This window comes from Triturus cristatus, chromosome 3_1 (genome assembly GCF_964204655.1).
Source record: "Triturus cristatus chromosome 3_1, aTriCri1.1, whole genome shotgun sequence".
In the NCBI taxonomy this organism is placed as follows: Eukaryota; Metazoa; Chordata; class Amphibia; order Caudata; family Salamandridae; genus Triturus; species Triturus cristatus.
This window is the reverse complement of record NC_140583.1, coordinates 715,505,613-715,524,242: the sequence shown is the minus strand read 5'-3', so window position 1 is coordinate 715,524,242 and position 18,630 is coordinate 715,505,613. Positions and strand designations below refer to the sequence as shown.

The following is an 18,630-nucleotide window of genomic DNA, read 5'->3' as shown; positions in this document are numbered from 1 at the left end:
AGTCTGTCTGCCTTTTCGTTTAGCACTCCTGGTAGGTTTTCCACTGTGAGCGATATTCCGTGTAGGATCGCCCGTTCCCAAATCCTTTGGGCCTCCTGCGACAACGGAAGAGATCTGGTACCCCGTTTCTTGTTGATGTAATGCATGGCCGTGGTGTTGTCCATGCGGACGAGAACCGCCGAACCCTGCAACCGCGGAAGAAACACTTGAAGAGCCAGACAAATCGCTCTGAGCTCCAGGAGGTTCATATGAAGGAGGCGGTGCCTGGGCAACCAATGTCCGCTTACATGCAAGTCCTGAAGCACCGCACCCCAGCCTTCCAGCGAGGCATCTGTTGTGACAACTTGAGAAGCCGGATTGCTTACGAAGGATAGACCTTGGGATAAATTCTCCTCCTGTGTCCACCACAAGGCGGCTTCTTTCATTGCCGCAGTAATCACCACCTTGTCGTTGAAAGAGCCGTGAACTTGTTGCCATGCAGGTCTAGTTGCTCTTGAAGAGATCGCACCCGCAATCTGCAGTGGGGTATCAGAGGGATGCATGAAGAAATCACTCCTGGAAGGGATTTGTAACGGCGTACTGAAATACACTTTCTTTTTCTCAACAAATGAGCCAAAGACCTTAGTTTTTCTTGCCTTTCGAAGGTTGGAGAAGCCTTGTTGAGAGACGTGTCCAAGATAGCCCCTAGGAACCGTGCTCTCTTGGACGGACAGAGAGACGACTTCTCCCTGTTGAGAGTCAGACCCAGATTGCTGAACATGTCGTACATGCCCCGACTGTCTCTTCCGCTGTTCGCCTGGACAGAGCCTTCAGCAACCAGTCGTCCAGGTAGGGGAAGATTTGAAAGGAATATGCTACTTACCAGTATGCATCTGTTCTTGGCATGTAGAGCTGGAGATCTATACACTGGGCATAGATCGCCATCTGGTGTTGGGCCCGGATGTTTGCAGTTTGTTTTTCTTCTTGGACAATGTTTGGAAGTCACGAGTTCGGTGACTCCTCCTTCGGTCCGTACTGCGCATGGGCTTCGGCTCCATCCTCAGATTGTTTTTCGCCAGCAGGGAAAAGATGGAGCGTAGTGATAATAGTAAAGAAACCCATGTGTGTTGTATCTAAATAAGATAGACTGGAACGGATACAGGTAGCCGGGGAGGCGGGTGGGCGTGTATAGATCTGCAGCTCTACATGCCAAGAACAGATGCATACTGGTAAGTAGCATATTCCGTTCGAGGCATAGGAGCTGCAGATTATACACTGTGCATAGATTATATAGCAGTACCCAACCCTAGCGGCGACCACCGGTATCCGTTGCAGTGGTTTGAAACAGTGTCTTTAATACAGCCTGGCCCACACTAGCTTGTTGTTTGGCGTGCACATCTACACAGTAATGTTTTGTGAAGGTGTGCGGTGTTGACCATGTGGCTGCTTTGCAGATGTCATCTAAGGGTATGTTCCCTAGAAACGCCATAGAAGCCCCTATCTTTCTTGTATAGTGGGCTTTAGGTGGAACAGATAATGTTCTTTTTGCTTTGTGATAGCAAATTTGTATGCACTTTACAATCCACCTCGCTATCCCTGATTTTGAGATGGGGTTGCCTTTATGTGGTGGAGAGAACGAGACAAACAGCTGTTTAGTCTTTCTAAAAGATTGCGTTCTTTGTATATAGTAAAGTAAAGCCCTTTTAACATCAAGTGTATGTAGAGCCCTTTCCGCAACAGATTGAGGTTGCGAGAAAAAACCCGGTAATTCCACCGATTGATTGAGATGGAAGGGGGAAATGACCTTGGGCAGAAATTTTGGATTTGTGCTAAGTATCACCTTATTGTGATGTATCTGTAGAAAAGGTTCTTGTGTAGTGAACGCTTGTATTTCACTAACCCTTCTAAGGGAAGTGATAGCTACGAGGAAAGCTTTTTCCAAGTAAGGAACTGTAGCTCACATTTATGCATTGGTTCGAAAGGCGGTCCCATCAGCCTTGTAAGAACTACGTTTAGATTCCACACGGGTGAAGGTGGTGCTCTGGGTGGAATTACTCTTTTAAGGCCTTCCATGAAAGCTTTAATAGCAGGCACTCTGAAAAGTGATAAATGCTGTCTGTTTTGCAGGTAAGCAGCAATTGCTGCTAGGTGTAAACGGGTGGATGTGTATGCCAGGTTACACCTTTGTAGATGGAGCAGGTAACATATGATGTGCTGTATGGATAAATCTAAAGGGTTGATTGTATTGTTACGGCAGTAAACAACAAATCTTTTCCACTTTGCGGCATAGCATGCTCGAGTGGTAGGACGTCTGGCTTCCCTGATAATGTTCATGCAATCAGGGGGAAGGTTAAGGTATCCAAATTCTAAGATTTCAGGAGCCAGATCGCAAGGTTGAGCTGAGCTGGGTCCGGGTGCCTGATTTCTCCATGGTTCTGGGTTAGGAGGCATGGGGACAGGTGTAGTTTTTGGTGTGGTACCACTGAGAGCTGTAGTAGTGTGGTGTACCACGGTTGCCTGGCCCATGTTGGAGCTACCAGAATGAGTGTGAGGGAGTGCTGTTGTAGCTTCCTTACCACTAATGGAATTAGCGGGAGAGGTGGAAAGGCGTATGCAAATTTTCCTGACCAGTTCATTCATATCGCATTGCCTTTGGACAATGGGTGTGGGTATCTGGCGGCGAAGCTTGGGCATTTTTTGTTTTCGTGGGTGGCGAAGAGGTCTATCTGAGGATGCCCCCACTTGTGAAAGAATGGGTGAAGAACTTGTGGGTGCAGTTCCCATTCATGCATTTGCTGCGTTTGTCTGCTGAGCAGATCTGCCATGGTGTTTTGTATCCCTGGGACGTGTTGTGCCAGGAGAAAGACTTTTTGCGAGATTGCCCATCTCCATATGCTCTGTGCTAACCGAGAGAGCTGTGGAGAGTGTGTCCCCCCCTGTTTTTGAATGTAGTACATTGCAGTCATATTGTCTGTGCGAATGAGGACTGCTTTTGCTGAGACTTGTTTCTGAAATGATTTCAGGGCTAGAAAGATCGCCAATAACTCCAGATGGTTTATGTGGAGTAACTTTTGTTGTGGCGTCCATATACCTTGCACTGTGAGGTGTAATAGATGCGCTCCCCAGCCGGAGAGTGATGCGTCCGTTGTTAGAATTAGCTGAGGAACTGGGTCCAGGAACGGTCGCCCTTTGGAAAGATTTGTGGTGTTCCACCACTGCAGAGAGCAATGGGTGCGACCGTCCACCAACACCAGATCCGTCAGTTGCCCCTGGGCCTGGTTCCACTGGCGTGCTAGGCCCTCTTGGAGTGGACGCATGTGGAGTCTTGCATGAGGCACTATGAAGATGCAAGATGCCATCATACCCATTAGCTTCATAAACACTCTTGCTGGGAGAGAGTGCGGAGGAATGAATCTTTGACGCAAGGCTTGTATGCTTGCGATACTGGCTGAATTGGGATAGGCTATAGCTTTTGAGGTGTCTATAGTGGCACCGAGGTATTGCTTTGTGTGAGACAGTATCAGCTTGGACTTTTGGTGGTTCACCGTGAAGCCTAGCTGGTGAAGCAGTTGGATGGTAGTGTTTGTATGTTGCACACATTGGTTGTAGGATGTGGCTTTTATTAGCCAGTCGTCTAAGTAAGGGAAGACGTGAATGTGTTGTCTTCTGAGGTGTGCCGCCACTACTGCTAGGCATTTGGTGAACACCCTTGGTGCGGTTGTGACCCCGAAGGGGAGAACCTTGAACTGATAATGTTGGCCGTCCACTACAAATCTGAGGTACTTTCTGTGAGAAGGGTGTATTGGAATATGAAAGTATGCGTCTTTCAAGTCCAGTGTGGTGAGAAAATCGTTCTGGCAGAGGAGTGGGAGAACTTGTTGGAGAGTTACCATGTCAAAATTGTCTGAATGTATGTATGCATTTAGAGGCCGGAGGTCTAGAATGGGTCGTAAGGTCTCGTCTCTTTTTGGTATCAGAAAGTACAGAGAGTAGACCCCTAAATTTTGTTGATTGGTGGGGACCTGCTCTATAGCCTGTTTTTGCAGGAGGGAGATTACCTCTTGTTTCAGCAATGTGGTATGTTCTTGCGACATTGTACGGTGCCTGGGTGGAATATTTGGGGGGGGTGGATGTTAATTCGAGACAGTACCCTGACCGAATAATTTGGGTCACCCATTTGTCTGATGTTATGGTCTCCCAGGTTTGAAAGAAGTTTTGTAGTCTGCCCCCGACTGGAGTGGAATGGTCTGGGGGGAGCAGGGGAAAGTCATTGTGTGGGCGGTGTGGCAGAACGGGCGGTGTTGGTTTTGCCCCTGCCTTTATTATTGTTTCCTCTATATCCATCTCTTTGATAGCCCTTTGTAAAGGTAGTCTGAGGAGGGGACTTGTAGGATGTGGAGGCGTTATCGGCAGAGTAGCCCCTGCCAGTGCCTCGAAAGGAGGAGCGGCGAAAAGAGCGTCTAGGAGGGTGGGACTGTAATGCTCCCATAGACTTCGCCGTATCTGTATCTATTTTCATTTTTTCCAGGGCTTCGTCCACTTTCGGGCCAAATAAGTGTTGTTGGTCAAAAGGGTGGTTTAGTATAGATGCTTGTACCTCTGGCTTAAAGCCGGAGATTCTGAGCCAGGCGTGGCGGCGAAGCAGAACACTGGTGTTTATAGCCCTGGAAGCTGTGTCTGCTGCGTCAAGTGCACATTTAATAGAGGTGTTGGTAATAGTCTTTCTTTTTTGTATTCGGTTCATGAGCCCTATTTTTATATTTTTCTGGGAGATGTTGCATGATAGTCTCCAGCTCATCATAGTGCGCTCTGTCGTACCTTGCCAACAGCGCTTGAGTGTTGGCGATACGCCACATATTGGCAGCTTGCGAGGCAGTGCTTTTGCCTGACGCGTCTAGGAGCTTGGACTCCTTATCAGGTGGTGGAGCCTCACCCGATGACTGAGAATTGGACCGCTTCCTAGCTGTGGATACCACTAATGAGTCTAAGGGTGCAGGTCCTTTAATATAGGCAGGATCTGTGGGGGCGGCCTTATATTTTCTCTATTCTGGTGTTTAAGACCCTAGCCCTGACTGGGTCTTGGAAAACCTCTGCTGCATGTTTGGTCACCCCTTTAAGCATGGGTAGTATGGCAGTAGATTTATCTGCTATGTCAAAGGTATCAAGTAGGAAGTCTTCCTCAACTGGGTCACTGTGTAACTCCACCCCATGAGAATGTGCCGCCCGTTGTAACAAGTGGTGGAACCCCAAGGAGTCCTCTGGTGGAGATGGCCTGGATGGATAAAGATCATCCTGAGGCACATCTGGGACGTCTGGATTATGATAATCCTACCATGGGTCTGGTGTTCCCGGAGGGGTGGTGTCTTGTGGGGCATCTGTTGGATCATAGTATGGATCCTGTTGGTCATCAGTGTCTGGAGACGGGGTTGGAGAGCGATGAGGCAAGGGTGGAAGGTGGAGGGTGCGGAGATGGTGGAGGGTGCGGAGATGGGGGAGGTGGAGGCGGTGGGGAGGGTACTCTGAAAGGGGATGTGGCAGAGTCCTTCCGTTTTGGCGGTGGAGGAGGAGCTGGCTTGTCTAAATGTCTTTTCTTTGAAGACAAAGTCAAATGTCCAGTCTTTGGATCCTTTAAGGTCTTTTGTCGAGGATCTGGCGTGAATAGTTCCTCCGGCACCGATTGATCTGTTGGCGCCGATGTTTTCGGGGCCGACGGCTTCTTTGGTTTATCTGTGCCATGCTTTTTCGGGGCCTCCGATTTTTTGTTCGGTGCCGAGGCAGGCTTCGGCACGGGAGTTTCGGCGCCGAGGGATTTATGTTTGGTCGGCACCGAGAGGCCAGGTTTCGACACCGATGGTTCCGGAACGGAGCTTGGTGTGGTTTTCTTCGGTGCCGAAGGGTGTTTTTCGGCACCGCTAGTAGGCTGGCTCGAGCCCGAGCCGCCGGGAGACTTATGATGCCTCTTCACCAGGCCCGAAGGTGGGGTGATGGAAGCGGTATGTTTGGTTTTGCCTAGGCCCGGAGGCGAAGGTGTACCCAGAGTCTCTTTCGGTATGGGCGCGGGAGTGGGAGGGGGTAGAGTACTCACGACCCTCTGCGCCGGTGTGATCTCCTCCACGTCGGAGTCGTCGGCCTCGGAAGCGCTGACAAGGTCGTCTTCCTGTTCAGTGTGCTGCTGTGCCAAAGCTCCGATGTCTTCTCCGAAGATGTCAGGTGGAGCAGAGGTCGATGAGTGCGCCATGGTGCGTCTAGCTCTTCGATCCCGAATAGTCTTTTTCGATCGAAAAGACTTGCAGGTGGGGCAGTCTCGGGCCTCGTGTTCGGGAGAGAGGCAGAGGTTGCACACCTGATGTAAATCGGTGTGGGGAAATTTAGACCCACATTTAGGGCACTTCTTAAAGGGAGTCCTTTCCATCGGCCGAGACCGGAGTCGAGATAGGCCCGAAGGCCGCCGCCGATGCCTGGAATCGAAGAAGTGCCGAAGAGAGATAAAGAAGATGATTTTGGCTGAAGAATCTCGATGGACGAGGATTTTTCGTCGAAGGTCGAACTGGAAAGGTTCGAAGCCGGAGCACGAAGTATTACATCCGAGCCCGAGGGCAAAAAAAAACAATCTGAGGATGGAGCCGAAGCCCATGCGCAGTACGGACCGAAGGAGGAGTCACCGAACTTGTGACTTCCAAGCATTCTCAAAGAAGAAAAACAAAACTGCAAACATCCAGGCCCAACACCAGATGGCGATCTATGCACAGTGTATAATCTGCAGCTCATATGCCTCGAACATGCTGTTTCCTGAGGAAAGCTGCTACCGGTGCCAGCACCTTGGTAAAAATCCTCGGGGCAGAGCGAAGTCCAAAGGGTAATACTTTGAATTGGAAGTCTCTTGGCTACTGTGAATCGTAGAAACCTCCTGTGGGCTGGATGAATGGGTATGTGAAAATACACATCTTCGAGATCGAGAGTGGCCATGAAATCTCCCGGGTTGAGGAGACGCAAGATACCCTGGAGAGAGACCATCCGAAAGGATTGACTGATGAGATAGGTGTTGAGCTCCCTGAGATCTAAAATGGGGTGCCATTTCTCCAGCGTCTTCTTGACCAGGAAAAACCTGGAGTAGAAACCGTCCCCCCTCTGAGACAGGGGAACCGGCTCCACTGCTCCCTTGAGGAGCATCTGAAGAACTTCGAGCCATAAGAGACGCAGTTGTTTTGAAGGCATAGCGGCAGGGGGCTTGGTAGGTGGTATACGAAGAAACTCCAGCGTATGGCCATCTCGAATGAGGTTGAGCACCCAACGGTCCGATGTTATCCGTTTCCAGTTGTGGAGGTATTGAGACACCCTGCCTCCCACAGGTGTCAACGGGGAGGTGGGTACAGTAGGCAGAGCCAGAACGCTGCTATAGTCTCTTGGGGGTGTCACGTCACTGGCAATTCTGTTTTTCTCTAGTGTTGGTGCAAGAGAAAAACAAGGTCTGGCCTTGCCGTTGTTGGTACTGTCGGTGATACGACTGAGATGTCGAACCATAAGAAGAGTACCGTTGCTGTTGGTACGAGCCTCGGTAGGATGTGGTACTCTTCCCTCTGGCCCCACGAAAAGGAACCTTACGATATTGAAGATTGCCTAGAGATCTTGCAGTCTTCGTACCTTTTTTAATGTCCTGGAGAGCATCGTTGACATGTTTCCCAAACAATGACTCGCCATCAAACGGGACGTCCAGGATCTTGTTCTGAACCTCCGGTCGGAACCAAGTCGCCCAGAGCCAGCCCTGGCGACGAAGAACAGCTGCACCTGCCAGTGCATGGAAAGCTGTTGTGGCGATATCCATGGCGCAGTCGATCACCTCCGCCGATGTAGCCTCTCCCTCCTGTAGAATTTTCTTGGCCTCCGCCTTGGACTCCTGTGGGAGCTGGTCCAAATAAGGTGAAAGGTCGCACCACATTTGGCGATCGTAACTGCCAAGGATCGCCAACGCATTCGCTGCCCGAACTAAAAGACTCGCCATAGAGGAAAACAGTCTGCGCCTGCCTTTATCGGGAGGGGTCGTCAGTGGTGCAGAAGGATTACGTGACTTTCGTTGCGCCGCCTGGGATATTATTACCGAATTTGGCTTCGGCTGACCCATCAAGGACGCTGGACTATCCTCAGGCGCCTTGTACTTCTTCTCGAGGCGCGGCAAAACCGGAATAACCGTAGCCGGGTTCTTCATCGCCTTCAAACCCTCGTCCCAGACATGGCCAACAATGGGATTGGAATGAACCACTTTCCTGTAGGGCTCCTTAAAATCATACAGGAAGCATTCCGTTTGAACTGACGGCATAGGAAGCTGGAATCTACTGGAGGCTCTTTCCATCAGCTTGTGAAAACCCCCAATGTCTGCCGGGGGAGAATCCACCGGATCCGGAGTAGGTGAAGCAGGATCCGGGATCACACAGTCCTCCCACTCAACACACTGGTTAGACCTGTTGCCATTATCCTGATCCTCGTCCAAGGAATCATCATGAACATCCGGGACTACTGGAGGTAAACCTGGGCTGGAAACATGCGGCTGTGAAACCATCTGGGATGGTTCTCCCGGAGAAAACACTGCAGGAGCCGATGGTGTAGGCACAGTATGCACTGCAGAGAAAGTCGAAGATGGAGGAGGAGGAGCTTGAGAAAACCTCTTCCGATAATCCTGCAACATGCCGTGGAGATCTGCCAGGAGCGAAGAAGGGACCGCAACCATACCCTGGCCTGCGCTGTCCGGACGACAATCGGATGGTTGGTAGGAGTACCCAGGAGTGCAGTCGCCCTCCGAATCACTGTCCTGACATTTGACCAACAATTGTGTGGGACTATGGGCATAGCCACAAGAATTCTGATCATCCCCATCAGAGTCCTCTTCTTCCTCGAGCAACAGTGCGGGAGGCAAGGGGGCAACCCTCCTTGGTGTCGTCATATCAGGCGTTATTCTTAGGATATTATAATCCTCTCCGTTGACAAAGATGTCGTCGACGGCACCGTCGGCGATGGGGTTGAAAGAGAAACCATCGTCGACAAGGTAGTCGACGGAAGATGCACCGTCGACGGTTGAATCGTCGACGAAGAGATGGGCGTCGTCGACACTGCCGTCGACACTCCTGCCGTCGTCGTCATAGCTCTCGTGGACGACACCGTCGTTGCCGCCACCGTCGTCGACACTCGTCGTTGCTGTAACAGTCGTCGACGCTCCCGTCAATGCTGACGTTGATGTGTGAGTAGAAGGCACCGTCGACAGTGAAACTTTCTTCCCTTGAGATTTTGAGGTTTGTCGACGGAGTCTTCTGCGTCATCGTTGACGATCTAGAGTCTTTTTCTGACTTCTCAGAAGATAGAGAAGAGGGCTTCTTAAACGTCTTAGCAGACTCCACCACTGCTGGGGCTGCAGATAGTCCTTCCCTCTCCTTTGCACCGTGGTGAGGAGATTCACTCGGACTCTGGCTCTCAGACTCACAGGGGGTCTTTTTTGAGGCCTTAACAGGACTTTCACAGGATGGTGAAGGGGAAGCCCTACCCCTTTTCACTGACCTGTGAGATGAGGTGCCAGATGATGAGTCCTCACGGTCACTGGACAGAACACCCTTCCTTGACTTCACCTTCTGGAGCCAAGTGAGAAGGTGACCCTCACGATCCCGGAGGGTCTTCGTAGCGAAGGTGCAGCAGATCTTGCATTCCGCTGTCTTATGATCCGGGCACAGGCAATAAATGCAGTCCTTATGCCGGTCCTCCACATACAGCCTCTTTTTGCCACAGGTGGAACAAGGCTTGAGAAGGGATTTCTTCTCTTTGTCAGACATTTCTGAATGAAACACCAAACAATTCTGAAGAAAATGTTTAGAAAAAAATCAGTCCGAGTTGAAGTGAGCAGAGCTCAAATGAGACTCCCTAAGCACAACGTGCGGTAGAAAATCTGAGGCTCTGAGGTTCTCTCAGGAGGGTTCTGTGGGGTGAGGCTAATCTGATTGGTTGTTGCTTTATTTTGGTCTCTTTTACAAAAAGAGGTAGATATGCTACAAAAGGGAATGAGGCCTAGGCCTTTTGCTTTCTCTTTTGTACCTACTGCTATGTTATTTTGGGTACCGAGACTCCCATTCCGACGACGGGGAATGATCCACGCTATGGGAATCTATGAAAGTTCCAATCCTGGAGTAAACTGAAAATGCCCCTGGCCCACCAGGCTCTGCAGGTAAACACCTGTGGAACTGCAGGAAGGATAAATGAAAATACACGTCCTGTAAATCCAGGGGCACCATCCAGTCTGGGTTCAAAAGAGATTATCTGGCCAATGTGAGTTTCTTGAATCTGTCCTTCTGTATGAAGGCACTGAGAGGACAGAGGTTCAAGATAGACCTGAAGCCCCCATTCTCTTTCAGAACAAAGAAATTGTGAGTGTAAAAACCCCTGCCTTTCTCCAAGTCTCGTACCTTCTCTACTGCACCCTTGGAAAGCAAAAGGCGCACTTGCTGTAGGAGGATGGACAGGTGCTCCTCTGAAATCCATTCTGGTGAGGAAGGAACATAAGTTGTGGAGGAAAGAAAGGTTAAGGCACAGCCTTTTTTTAATAATCAGCAAGATCTACCTGTTGGACAAGATGGATCGCCAACCACGAACGAATGCCAGATCTGCCTCCCATTGGGTGGGCATGAGCTCATGGGCGAAATACAGCACTTTGACTGGTTTAGCTGGGGATGAGGAGTTGACAGACTGGTGCCCCTGCTCGGCCACACGTTGTCGGCCATGTTCAAATAGAATGAGTATAACAACCCACCAGGCGAACCACTTTAATTAACCGCAAGGCCAGACTAGCTGAAGAAAACGTGTTCAATTCACTTACATTCTCTATCTGGAGGAGTGGTGTGGAATGAAATGGGATTCACTTACTGGCAAAGCCCTGTAAAATAAGGCTCTCTGGAGTAGGATGATTGAGGAGAAAATTTTGGCACTGGGCAGTGGTCTAGGATGGCTGGTCACCAACCTTTTTCAGGTAGGCAAGAACATTATTTCGATCAAGTAGCCATCTGGTTATCTGTAAGAGCATCAGTGAAAAGAAGAGCTCAGTTACTGCTTGTCCAGGCTATTTGTTTCCTGTTAAAACATTTGTTTTAGAGTCAGTGCAGAGCAGCTGCAACTCTAACACCTCAGCTGCCCTCCAGACAACCACTACGAATTAGGCCTATCTCATCCATTGCTGGCCCATGGGGTGCAGGTAGGGGGAGGTACTAAGACTGCTGAGGGTATAAGGCGCCAGTGTACTGTAGGGAAAACATGCCATCGTGGGAGTATCGGCCGAAAAGGCATGTGGTGCTAGCTGGCCGCAGTGCCAGAACGTAACATCTTCCCCAAGGTATCCAGCCTCTTCGGTTCCCTGTCCGGAGGAGCGGTATGAAATGCACCAGGATTTAATTTGGAAGTGGAGTCTTGGACCACCAACCTTTACGGGATGGCGTGTTTTGTAAGTAAACTTGGGACAAGGGGGCAGGCAATGGCGGAAGGTAATCTACCTAGTCACACGAGCACCTTTGCAGCGTTTGGAACTGGCCTGAGTAGGACGTCTGGGAGGGCTTTGTTAAACAGGATAAGCAGCTCACATATGGTGACTCCTGCCTGAAGCATCTTTGTCAAGACATTTATCCTGACAGCCACAGTGGGTAGTTGAAGGTCTAGGACCGCAGCTACCCTACTCACCCCCACACCGAACGAAGCTCCTTACTCCCATGGCAGTAGGAGAACCAAAACCAGTATCTAGGGAGATGTCCAGTCAACTGGTATCAGTCAGATTCTCACAATAGGTTGCCATCAGTGCCCAGTGGACCCAACAAGTTATGCCGAGCCCAAAGGCATAGGGTGCAATCTTCATCGGACAACACCCATCCTGTTCCGTATCAGAGTCGTGGAGGAGTATGAGGATCGCATCACCGGTGGGCACCTGGGACATCAGCAGTGGAGCCGGCACGGGGGAAGGTCAAGGAGGCCCAACCGGCGCCACTTCAGATCCATCCATGGATCCAAGGGGACCAACTGGTGCAAGGGGCGTACCCCCGGAAGACCAGTAGGGGCCCCGCCAGAGCCCACAGAGCCAGAGGGTACAATAGCAGGCATGTGCCGCCCTAATACAAGGTGCATGGCCTCAAAATTCCCGACATTGGGCAGGAGTTGCTCTGGCTCCTGAAAACTTGGGGGAGGCACAGAGATGGCCCAGGCTCAACCACAGAGCCAGGTTTCAAATGCCATTGCTCCCTTGTCTAATCGGATGACTTCGACGAATGGGGTAAAGTCGAAGACCTCTTTGACTTCTTATTCTTCTTCCATTTGAGGGACTTGCCTGAACGCCTTTGATAACGAGCACTTGGAAAAGCTCAACAACCAATCCCGGAATCTACCTCTTGCCTGGGATAGAGTGTGGCGGCGTCACACATGAAGCAGCCAGGAGCTTGAGCAGCGACTCCCTCAAGGCCTTACGGTGCACAGCACAATCTACGCAGGCCTTGGCATAATGGTCCCGCTTGAGGCACCAAGAGAGACCAGATGTGGGTCTGTCACCAACATTTGCTTGTGAAAGGCACCACTGGGCGTGAAAGTAGCCTAACTTGTGGACATGCCTGCCACAACAAGATGCAAAGTCTCAAAAAAGTGTTGACAAAAAGTCAGTCAAAAAAAGAACACGGGTAGCTCTACTCCGCATATGCGCTGACTGGCGTAGAAAGAAATGAATGGATGTTAACGCACTGGGGTGGTGCTGATGCCATGCAGAGTCGAACCACGCCACCTACTTGCTCGCAGGTGCACTGCTCAGGAAATCATTTCCAGATCCAGTCTGACACCTGGGGAGGATTTGAATGCAAGGAATCTGCAGCTAGAAGTCTCCAACAGATAATGTTTCTAGGTCAATTGTTGGTATTCTGTACCAGAATTTGCTACTCTGGTTTCCTGAGGAGGTGGGTAGGTTATGTATGAATTCAGCCAAGAGTTCCATGATGGATTACAAGTAACCATTCCTTCTCCAACATGAATATTCATGAGCACGGTATAGAACATGCTCAAATTTTGTAATTGTGACAAATATTAGGAGAGCAATGAAGATGGAGAACACCTAGAAATGTACCAATTATTTGGAGATATCTATACCATTTGGGGATCCAGCCAGAACTCCAGACAATTTACGTACTGATCACCAGGCAGAGGCTCTGCAAAAGCCTGCAATATTTATGTTTCAGAGAACAGATGCACTAGCTTCCTTTTTTTTGTGGACAAAACTTTCGGTTGTGCTGGCAGTGGTTTCTTAGATTTTAGCCTAAAGTTATTATAAAGGACATAGTCCATCGTCATAAAGACTACTTAGAGGTTGCCCACCAAGTATGGGCCAGACAATATTTAATGAATTGTTGACTTCGATGTTTTGTCTAAATAGTGCCTTAGTGTTATGTTCAGGCATGTCCTTGAGGGGATGAATCAGGGAAGAACGCAAGTATCAAAATGGTCTTATTTATGAAGATAATGTTGCATTCTGGCTAAATGGGCTGCCTGCTAGAGGACACTTTCAGGAGTCGGTCTATCCAGATAAGGAGTTCTGAAAATGCCCTTTCTTCTATGATGAGTTGCTATCTACAATATGCACTTTAAGAAGACTCCCTTTACAGATTTGAAGCAGCAAGGTTCTCCTTTTTGGCCTCGTAATGACACCAAGTGTGCTATTGCAAAGTGGTCATATAAACCTCAGGGCACTTCTGTATTTCTTGGTGATGGGCATATAAATATTTTTTAAGATGCATGGAACACATCCGATCATCTACTTGAGAGGACAATCTAGTGAAGCTATTCTTATTTTTCACTCATGAGTTGACTACTCTAATTCAGAAAAGATTTGAATTCCCTCTTCAGGCATTTTTTCCCTCGACAAAAAGTACCTCCAAGAGAAACTTTGAGAAAAGGACTCATTGTGGACAGGAACAATTTGTCTGTGTTAGGTTGTTGCATTTTATAAACTGGATTCCTAGAAGTCATGATTTGAGCCTTTTTGTGTGCATTTGCCTCCAATTGTCTTCCAAGTAAGCTGACATGGTCTCACTTACCAATCGTGTGATGGTGAGGATGTAGATACAAAGCTACTCTTTGGCATTAATCTGTTTTTCCTGCTACAGCCGATAGCTATGGCTTCCATTGTATGAAGGTCACGGTTAATGGAACTTAGATGTATGTGGATATTGCTGGAACTGATGTTCAGAAGCCGTTCAGAAGCATTGGTTAAAGTGACAATGGCATCTGCATTATGTGTGCCAGCAGCAAGTACAAAGGTATTCTTTGCAGCCCTTCAGCCCCATTACTTTAGTGTGTTAGCTTCTGCTTCAATCTTACAAATCTAATTACCAGTATGAGATCCACAACATCCAATGTTAATCCTCTCATCAGGCTCCATCAGTCGAATGACAAGATTTCAACTTATTTAATAGCTATACTCTGTACTTCAATTAAAAAAATAATTCAATTATTTGATTCATGGGGGAACAGGGGGGGCGGGGGAAGGGAGGATGCCTTTGCTTACCATGTATCCAAATTCGATGGAAGAGATCTTTGCCTGCACTACGCCCCAGAGCCCCCAGAAGAAATGGGATGCAAGTGCAAACCTGCAAATTAGAAAAACAATTATTTTTCAAAATATATTTTCAAAAAGAAAATGTACAACTTTAGTAAACGTACTGAGTCAGCCAATGTCTGCTCCATACTCTGCAATAATTTGGAATGGAAAAATGCAAATAAGTTAAAGTAAAAATACTCGAGAGTATGGGCAATTAGGGTCATAACTTAGTGCGTTAAATGGAAGAGTGGAGTGCCTCCTTACATTGCTTCAAACTCAAAATAGCTACTTTTTGAGCTTATACATATTACCTACTACTCGAAAAAGTTAAAATGTTTAAGATTTCCATCTTTTTTTCCACAAACATGAAGAATACAATGCAGTCTATCACCATATGTTCACAACACAATCCCTTCAGCCCAATAAAATGGCATATTCCTAATCATTAGTATTTTAAATGAAATCCATTTTTGGTCTCACCTAAGACAGTGCATGTCGCTTGAAGCCTGCCCATAGCTTACCACTGGTTAGCTTTGTTGTCACTCGTATTTCCATGCTTTTGTTTGGTTAGCTTGAGCTGGTTTTATTTCCTCTTTGTGAGCTTGCCTATCCCATGGTGCATATCAAAAAGTACTGCTTTTGTTCTCAGAGTGTCCTATCCCTGCTTGCGCTTTGATGTCTGTCCTATTTTTTTTCTTTAGAGAAAGAAATCCATAATATTGCATCTGTGAGGAAGATCTCCATTATACTTCATTTGTTTGCAGGCGTCACCGTGGCAAAGAAAGTTTATTTTCAGCCTGCACATGCTCATATTTTCAGACTTTTGTTTTTGTTGTATGACCGACATGTCTCTCTGTTTTGCCTTTGCAACATCACTCCTACTTTCCTGTCGTGTTGCTTCTGCCTTCTCCCTATTACAGTCTGTCCCTGTGGCTTTTGACTCCTCTCTCCGTATCTTGGTTACGGCTTCATAGACACCACACCATAGTTAAGAAAGCTTGTTTTTGGTGTGCGCACGTGTTAGACCCGTCATCCTTGGGGTAGCCTTGCCCCAGATATTTTGCCTGCTTACCTCCTGTTTGTTGGCCATAGGACTGGGCACTTTACCACTGCTGACCAGTGCTAAAGTGAAGGTGTTTCTCCCCTAAACATGGTGGCATTTGTGTATACTCAATGAACATTTAGTTTACTTGTAAGTTCCTTGTAAAGTGGTTTACCGTATACCCAAGGCATGTAACCTAAATGCTACCAGTGGGCCTGCAGCACTGATTGTGCCACCCACACAAGTAGTCTTTCAAACCTGCCTCAGGCCTGCCATTTCAAGGCCTGTGCGTACAAGTTACTACCACTTCGACTTGGCATTTAAAACCACTTGCCAAGCCTTAAACTCTCCTTTTATTGCATATAAGCCCTAAGGTAGGCTCTAGTTACCCATAAGGGCAGGGTGCAATGTAAGTAAAAGGTAGGACATGGACTGTTAAGTTTTACATTCCCTGATGGTGACAAACACCCAAATGCATTTCTCACTACTGCGAGGCCTACTTTTCTCATAAGTTAGCATTGGGAATTCGTTACACTTTTAAGCTACAATTCCCGATTAGAAAGGAGTGGCAGCATCATGTTTCATATCTTAAAAGATAATGATAAATTCTCTTTACTGTTAAAGTTGGATTTGACATTATGATTTTAGAAATGGCACTTTTAGAAAGTGGCCATTTTTCTGCTCCTACTGATCTGCGTTCCTTGCAGACGGTCTCCAATACACGTCTGGGTTGGGTGACAGCTACACTTTGGGTATTGCCTCTAGACAGCCACAAATACAGAAAGGGTGGGTGTGACAGAATTCATCTGCATTCAGATAGCTCTTCCTGGTCAGGAAGAGAGGGGGAGAGGACACTTACACCTGAAGAGGCAGTTTTCGGTTTCCCACACAGAGGGCAGATTACTCAGTCTCTATGCTGGAGCCAGGGCTGAAAAGAAAGGGGCACCTGTGTACTTCAAGGGCCAGCTTTCAAGTCACCTCCACTTCAAAGGTGCAACTGGGTACTGTGGTTCTGACCCTACCAAGACAGCACATTACTGGACATACAAAGAACTCTGCCAGGAGTAAAGACAACTGTGCTCCAAGTATTGCCACTCTGCTTGACTGCTGCTCTTGAAGAACTGCTCATCTACTTTGCTGTGCTGACCAGCTGCCTGCTGAGGATAAAGACTGGACCCATCTCGACTTGAACTTAGGGTGACTCCAAGGGCTTTCCCCCTATTCTGAAGTCTCAGGACCATCAAAGACTTCCTTCAAACCTGCAAAAGCCCCTGGATTCTACCATCTGTGAGACCTGCCCTGCCAAGTTGTGCCATTTCAGACTTGGTTCTGTAAAGCTGAAGTTGCCTTTCAAGGGCCCATCAAAATCGCCTCATTGACAACTTTGCGCCGATCGGAACTGACACATTGTACTTCAACACTGATTGACATCGCTTCGGACTGTGCGGCTCGACGATGTATCGCAAAGGGTTTTGTCGACTAAGTCTTGATTGCCTGTGCAGATTGGCACTGAGTCTTCAGCGTTGGCGCTGGTTTCATCCAATGTACTTTTTTGCAGCAGGACCTGCGCGAGTCCTATAGCCGGCCTGTCCTCCATCGCGGTCAGCCTGAACTTTTGATTTAGCCGGGTACAGCATGACCTCAAGTAACCCCTAAATGCTATACGTTTCTAAGTACTACTTTTTGATTTATTCATTAAAAATTCAAAACTCCCCGGTACTACATATTGAATTTGTTGTTTTACTCAAAAATATAATCTATTTTTGTAAACCTATGTGACGTATTTATGTGGTGTTTTCATTGTGTTAGTGTGTGTGTTGCACAAATACTTAACACACTGCCTTTTTAGATAAGCCTAACTGCTCTGTGCCAAGCTACCACAGGGTGAGCACAGGTCATCTTTTAGTGTGCATCTAGCTTACCCCGACTAGAGTGGTGGTTCCTGCTTGTACAGTGTCTCTTCCATTTTTCTGAATTTTCTTTCAGTAGTATTGCAAACATGATATTCCTTCATCCTTCATGTTACCCTCTCTACCTGTGTTTGTCTGTTACCTGCTCCCTCTCCTACCCTCTGTCCATGTGTTTTTGGCCTGCTCCTCGCACCCCTCTGTTCTTCTAGCTTTTGACCCCTCACTCCATATCTGTCTTTGTTACTGCTTCAAACATGTTCCACAATAGTTTGTAGAAGTTGATATTTTGGAGGGTGCGTGCCTTCATTGTTCTGGCTTTTGTTGTATTATAGACATCATATTGCTTTGTGTTGCCCACACTCGCTCAAAACTTGTTGCATTAACTTACTCCCTCTTTCTCAACCTCAGTCTGAGTGCCTCCGCCTCCACCCTCCATCCCTGTGGCTTTTGAACCCTATCTCTGTTACCATATCATACTTTACAATGGTAGGCCATACCATACTAGATGAGACCATTTTATACCATATTATACAATGACTGGTTATATCAAACTATACTATACAATGTCCTTACAAACCAAGCAATTACAGGTTATACCATGCTAAACCATAACATTACATATCATATTAAGACAAGCCATACTATACTATAACATACGACAGGCCATACCATGCCAAAACATTTTGTAGCAGTGACAAGCCATACTGTACAATACCATATAATGATATGCAATACTAAACCATACTACACAACAGGCCATACCATACTATACAATGAAAGGCAAAACCATAACATAATTCACAATAGGAAATAATGGGAGTATGCTTTTGTCACACAAAGTACAGCAGGCGCTTCTAAATTGTGAATGCATAGATGCTCAGGTTCTCTGGTTTCATACCATTTATTACATGATATCTTAACAGAAGCTGTTTAACATAACATTGTGTTATCAGTTTTATTTGTGCAGTCCTGTTCAAGTGAATACAGATAGGCCAGGCTGCTGAAAATTAAATCATATACAAGCAATCCTTCTACTTAAGTTATACACAAATATTTCATAAATGCATGTTGATTAGTAAAATTGCTTCCAGTAAACATCAAACTTTCAGCCA

The 18,630-nt window shown here is 47.5% G+C and overlaps 1 protein-coding gene across 1 annotated transcript in view; it reads right to left on the bottom strand.

The window, feature by feature from the left end:
* Window positions 1–18,630, bottom strand: part of LOC146860837 (choline kinase alpha-like) — a 190,468-nt gene that overhangs the window by 11,168 nt on the left and 160,670 nt on the right. The window contains exon 11 of the mRNA XM_085644801.1: window positions 14,534–14,615. Coding sequence (XP_085500927.1) covers window positions 14,534–14,615 — 82 coding nt within the window. The remainder of the gene's footprint in view (window positions 1–14,533; window positions 14,616–18,630) is intronic.